General features: G+C 35.3%; 1 protein-coding gene across 1 annotated transcript; it reads left to right on the plus strand.

Moving 5' to 3' along the window:
- Window positions 1-588: 588 nt before the first annotated feature.
- Window positions 589-4,772, plus strand: LOC137838818 (uncharacterized). Its single transcript, XM_068648041.1, has 5 exons — window positions 589-901; window positions 1,123-1,512; window positions 4,302-4,312; window positions 4,429-4,518; window positions 4,719-4,772. The coding sequence occupies exons 1-5, from the start codon at window positions 589-591 to the stop codon at window positions 4,770-4,772; spliced, it is 858 nt and encodes a 285-aa protein (XP_068504142.1).
- The last annotated feature ends 1,645 nt before the right edge of the window (window positions 4,773-6,417 follow it).

Below are 6,417 nucleotides of genomic sequence, written 5' to 3' on the forward strand. Positions count from 1 at the left end.
TTTCCTTTTAATTTGGAAATTGTGGCTATTTAACATTCAGTGACGTCTAATGATTGGATTCATCTTTCTAATAGCCTCATACTCAATAAAGTTATCTCTTTACTTTTTATTAATATATAATATGATGAATATGGAAAGGAAAGAAAGAAAGACTCTCCTTGCTGAATTTAATAAAGTTAAGTCTAAGCAGGAGGTGATTATGTTTAAGAAAGCAACACAAAGATGGTTAAAAAGGGGATCTTAATACAAAGTTTTTTCACTCGTCAGTTAAATGGAGAATAGCAAGGAATCAGTTGCATGGAGTTTTTGTTAACGGTAAATGGTGTGAGGATAAGGATGTGATCAAGGACAAGGTTCGAGAGTTCTTTGAAGATAGGTTTGCTAGGAATGATGCTTGTCAGGTTCGTCTGGATAATGTTAGGTTTTGTTCCATTTCGGACTCAGACAATGATTTGTTGATTGGTGATTTTTCTGAAAAAGAGATTAGGGTTGCGGTTTGGAGTTGTGACAACTCCAAGAGCCCTGGCCCTGATGGCTTCAATTTTGGTTTCCTAAAATTTTGCTGAGATATCATTAAAAAAAGACGTGATGGCGACGGTGAAGGATTTTGCGGTTAACGGTCATTGGCCTAGAGGTACAAACGCTTTGTTTCTTTGTTTAATACCAAAAGTTGAAAACCCTCAGCAGCTCGATGAGTTTAGACCCATTTCTTTAGTTGGTTGCCTGTACAAAATCATTTCTAAAGTGCTTTCCTTATACCTGAAAAAGGTGATTTGTAAAGTTATTGATGTCAGACAGTCGACTTTTCTTGAAGGAAGGGGTTTGTTGGACAGTGTGCTAGTAGTTAATGAGGTTTTGGAAGAGTATAAAAGAAAGAGAAAGAGTTGTGTTTTCTTCAAAGGTGACTATGAGAAGGCGTACAACTCGGTCAGTTGGGAGTTTATTTATTATATGCTTTGGAGGTTGGGTTTTTGTGATCAGTGGATTCGTTGGATTAAGGGTTGTTTAGAATTTGCATCTGTTTCAGTTCTTGTGAATGGAAGCCCAACTTAGGAATTTTTTCCAATGAAGGGTCTCCGTCAAGGTGATCTACTAGCTCTGTTTCTCTTATTGTGGTTGAAGGGTTGACCGGGGTGTCAAGGATGGCTGAAGAAAAGAATTTGATTGACAGTTTGGAGGTTGGCAGGGATAAAGTGAAGGTTAATATGTTACAATACGCAGACGATACTTTGTTTTTCTGTGAAGCTAACACCAAAAGCATTTTCAATATCAAGGAGATCTTGCAATGCTTTGAACTCTCCTCTGGGCATAGAGTTAATTTTTTGAAAAGTAGGATTGGCGAAACGGGGTTAGGTCAACTTTCGCTTTGGCGTTTTGCAGCTATCCTTAATTGTGATGTAATGGGTTCTCCTTTTGTTTACTTGGGTTTGCCTGTTGGTGGGAGTCATAAGCGTGGTGACTTTTGGAATGGGGTGATTGAGAAAGTTCAGGCTAGACTTAGCAGGTGGAAAGGTAAGTGTTTGTCGTTGGCATGGAGGATTTATTTGATCAAGTCTGTTCTTTCTTCCATCCCGCTATTCTTTATGTCCTTATTTAAATTGCCTTCCGAGGTGGCAGATAAGTTGGTCAGGATTCAAAGGGATTTTCTTTGGGGGTGGGGTACTGAAGGAAGGAAGATCGCTTGGGCTTCTTGGAAAAATGTTTGTAAAGCTTGCGAATTTGGGGGACTTTGTATCATAGATTTAAAGAATTTTAACCTGGCTTTGTTAGGTAAGTGGATCTGGAGGTTGGGTTCGGATAAGGGTGGTCTCTGGAAAGAGATTTTGTTTCTAAATATGGTGGTTGGAGAAGTTTGAGAGAGGAAGGAAAAAGTCGTAGGAGCTCTCTTTGGTGGAAAGATAGAGGTGTGGGATTCAGAGGGGTAGGGTAGAAGTTTTGAAGATGGGTTTAGGTGGAAAGTTGGTGATGGAAAGGATATCTCTTTCTGGGAGGATTGTTGGTTTGGTTGCGACGCGCTGAAGAGAGTATTTTCGAGGTTGTTCTCTCTTTGTCCGGTTAAATATGCAAAGGTGGCAGAGCTTGGGTCTTGGTCCGATGGTGTTTGGGTTTGGCATTTAGCCTGGCGCAAACCTTTTTTTGACTGGGAGAAACCTATGGTGGACCAGTTGTGTCAGGCTTTACATGAGGTTAGGATGGTTTTGGGAAAAGCGGAAGTGGGTTTGGAAGGTAGGGTGTCTTTAGACGTTTTTAGTTAGTTCTACTTATTCTCTTGTTAGGAGGGATTGTGAGGTGGATTTCTCTCCGATTTTCAGTAAGTTATGGAGTTGTAAAGTCGTACCTTCTGCTTTATTTACTACTTGGAGGGTGCTAGAGAATAAGATTGCTACTAGGGTCAATTTGGAAAGGCGAGGGGTGTTGGTTGGTAGTTCTTTGTGTTGTTTGTGTGGGAAGGAGGAAGAGTCTTACCACCATTTGTTTTTCGATAGCAGTTTTGTGTGGCGAGTTTGGTTTTTCTGCTTTAAGTGGTTGGGAGTGTCATTTGTGTCCCACATTGATCCTTTGTTAAACTTTGCTAAGTTCAGGATGAGTCTGTCTTCAGAGTCGATTAATGACGTGTGGAGTACAATCTGGGTTGGGGTGGTGGGTGAAATCTGGATTCACAGGAATTCTATCATTTTCAATAGGGGTGCGGCTGATGCGTCTGAAGTGTGTGCACGGATGCAAGCAAAGGTTTGGTCTTGGATTACTGTAAAATCTCGGTCTACTTCGTTTCCCTTCTCTAGTTGGTGTTTGGATCCTTTGGAATGTATGAGAATGGTTGATTGATGTAGTTTAAGTTTTTTGTACGATTAGTGCTTTTGTTTGTTAGTTTGGTGGTTTTAGTTAGAAGTTGTTTTTGTATCTTCTGTATAAGGGTTGAACCACTCCTAAAGTGATTCGCATTTATTTATTGGTTATTGCTGATAAAAAATATGGATTGAGTATGGAGAGAAAACCAAAATGGAGGTAAAGCAAAGTTATTCCTATATTTAACGTGAGAGAGAAAGGCTTGTGAGATCTAAGGTTTTCTTTTAACTAACATCCAAAACTTTGTATATGATAACCTTATTTCTTTGTTTAGATGATTTGTTTGATAATAATGAAACTAGAAGCACAGAAGAAAATTTATTTAGAGAAGTGAGGATACATAGAGCTCAAGTTTCTTTCTCTTGATTGTTTTGCCCAATGCCATAAAATCCATAGGGAAAAATAGGTCAGAGTGTTGTTAAAATAACATTGACCCCATATTTCATATTTTGTCAGAGTTACCAAAATATCTCTTGTCTGGTATGAAATTTAGATCCATTTTTCTGAATCATTACTGGAAAAAAAATAGATGATTAAAATGCTAGGTATAGTAGTAGCCATGGTTTGTTTCCATGAATTTGATTGATTTAGTGATAATTAATAATTCAGCTATGATTGTGTAGAAGAATACATAAAGTACGACGATAAAGGTTTGCGGCCACAACATCAAAGATTTTTATGTGTCCATTAACTTGTACCCTTGGACACTCTAGTCACATCAAAATTTCCTCTACGTCAATTATTGACACTTGAGCTAATATATGCTAATTAACACCCATTCTCCACAGTAAATTAATTGTCCTTCTGTTTTTCTTTTTAAAATTTGTATATGATGACAATTATAATAGGACGATCATTAAAAACCGTTAATACGACATCGTTCGTCATAATCTTCCTTCAAAATATAGCAGGTAGAACTCCACCACCGTTGTGTGATGCTGGTTCCAGACAGTGCAGTGCACCCTTCAAAATACTGCACAAAGCTCATCTCTGAACCTTATTCCCAAGCCAAACCTCTAAATTGCGTTCCCAAATCAAAGCTCTGATCCTTGTTTCCTAATCCAAAAGCGAAATCCTATAGCTAATTAGTTTTCAAATCCAATGTATGGACGTCGTTGGGAAATCGAAACCCAAATCCCAAAATCGAAATCTGAGAGCAAAGCTTCCCATCTGAGAGCACAGGGTTTTCAAATCCAACCTGCGAAAATCGTAGCAGTGAAGTGGTAGAGAATAGCTTCTGCATCCATTGGCGAGTGAAACCCTCGTAAAATCTTTTGATTGGAATCAAAAGTTTTGAGTTTTTCTTTCTCCATTTCAGTTTTACCATCAATCTCCTTTTGAACATTATAAAAAACCACAAAATCATTTATGGTATATTTTGTGATATATGGTGTCTTGAATGATCTAGTTCCATTGATAATTTCAGTTGCGCTAGTTCGTTGTGTTCATACCAGGTTTGCAAGCTGTAACTTTTCTGCAAGTCGAAATTTACATAACTTGTGTTATTGACATCATATTATCATAGACCTTTCTGTTACTCTAGTTTTTCTAGATTGTTTAAGTTGTTAATGGTCTCTGAAGGTCTCTAGGAACATTGATCTGGTCTACGGAGGAGGAAGCATTGGCTTAATGGGTTTGGTTTCCCAAGCTGTTCATGATGGTGGTCGGCATGTCATTGGGTATCACTCTCTCTCTTTTCCTAACACTTTTTTTTGGTAAAGTTTTCTCTTTCTTTGTTCTCTCCCATGGATTTTGGGTGGAAGGGGACGTTGTGTTTGTGTTAGTTTCTTTCTCCATTGACTCTATTTGTCATGTTATTGTCTCTTGTTGAGTTATTCCCAAGACACATGCATTAACTATTCCCTTTTCAGGAATCATTGAAAGTGTTGATTAACATAAGAGATGCAAAAGAGAAAGAGCTATAGGCGTTGCTTGCTGGGGAGCAATATTGAGGTTGTTGTCATAGATATTTAAAAGTTTCTATTAAGGCTTGCTGTTTTTATCATTATTCATGTCCAAGCCATCAATATATTGGGGTCTAAGAACATGATGTTGGTATCTTGCACTGGAATATATCCTAACAATTTTTTCCCATATGTATGCGTCTATGCCTTTTGAAGCTTACTATTATATAGTTAATATAGGTTCAAGCTGGGACTGGGATACAAATTTAGAATTATAAAAGAAGAAAGTTGATGTAATTAATATTGAGAAAAATTATCTAAACTTCAGTCCATAACATTTTGAAAGAAGAGCATGCTTAATGGTTCTTATCAAATTGAAGTAATCTACATATGTAAAAAGAAAACTGAAACAATTTTCTGTATCCGTAAAATTTATTGCAGCCACCATCCACTTTTATATATTTCTTATAATCTATCTTTTTGGGTTGATAAACCTATTAGCTAGCAGTTATGTTGATTAATTGAGTTGTGCCTCGTTTTTTAACTACTACTTTGAGACAAAAAGCAACGTTTTTTATTCATTTATCATTTTCTAACTCGAGCAGTGATACTTTTGAATTTTGTAGATTATGGTGGTCGCATGGCTTAAATCCTGGTAGAGAGAGCTGGTTCTCTGGATGAATTTACTAGGATGACAACTATCACATGGGTAAATAGTATTTCTATTCTTTTAATTGAGTTACTCATGTAATACTTTGAGGTTGACATCTCAAAACTTATAATTCTTATATCAAAAGAAACATTATTAGTTACTTGTGTTGGTTTGTATTTTATTATATTTAAATTTACATAACGTATGTATCCTCAATTTAACATATAAATGAGTTTGTCAAGCTTGCATCCAAAGAAAAAAAAGTTAAGAATTTAAAATTATTCAAAGATATACTAACATTGTTTGTTAATTCAAAAACTATAGATTTTTTTTTCTTTCATTTCTCTTATTTTAGTTTTATTAACCTAGTTTTATATTATTATACCAATGATTCAAGTTGTCAATTTGATATCAGTTCATGCAGTATTATACCAATGATGCAAGTCGTCAATTTGTATTATACCAAGATGAGGGAGAGATCGAAAGGAAAATTTACTAGATGTTGATACATGCCTAACTTTACTATTTACTAAAGATGAGAAGCTTTGGAATCAATTTCATGCTTCTCTTGAACAAATAAAAAAGCTATATCATTATGGTAAAATAGATGCATTTAATGTTAACCAATATAGTTCCCTTCACATATGTCTTTATTATAATATTATTTTTATTTATTTTTTAAAACCTGAAAATTAACTTTAAACATATTTTTATTTATTACAGGATCGTAATGTTGGAAGTGTTGCTCCATATCATAAGATCAAGTGAAGACAGCAAGACAAAGTAGCACATGACTTATAATATGTTCAAATATGAAACAATTGATATTTTGACAATTTAGTGTTATCATTTTGATTTACTTGTAGTTTCAATTACTTTGACATTATCAACTTTGTTCTCTCCATGTATGAATGAAGTCATTTTTTGATTATAAATTTTTTATATTATTTAATTATTGATACTTATCAAGTTTAATTATATTATGAAATTAATTTGTGTTATGATTTAATTATA

The sequence above is a fragment of the Phaseolus vulgaris genome, chromosome 4, assembly GCF_000499845.2.
Source record: "Phaseolus vulgaris cultivar G19833 chromosome 4, P. vulgaris v2.0, whole genome shotgun sequence".
NCBI classification, from domain to species: Eukaryota; Viridiplantae; Streptophyta; class Magnoliopsida; order Fabales; family Fabaceae; genus Phaseolus; species Phaseolus vulgaris.

Coding starts and splice junctions, on each gene's coding strand:
- LOC137838818 (XM_068648041.1), top strand. CDS start 589: ATGGCGACGGTGAAGGATTTTGCGGTTAACGGTCATTGGCCTAGAGGT. Junction 902..1,122: donor GAGTTGTGTTTTCTTCAAAG/GTGACTATGAGA, acceptor TTGTGGTTGAAG/GGTTGACCGGGGTGTCAAGG. Junction 4,519..4,718: donor TTCATGATGGTGGTCGGCAT/GTCATTGGGTAT, acceptor TTCCCTTTTCAG/GAATCATTGAAAGTGTTGAT.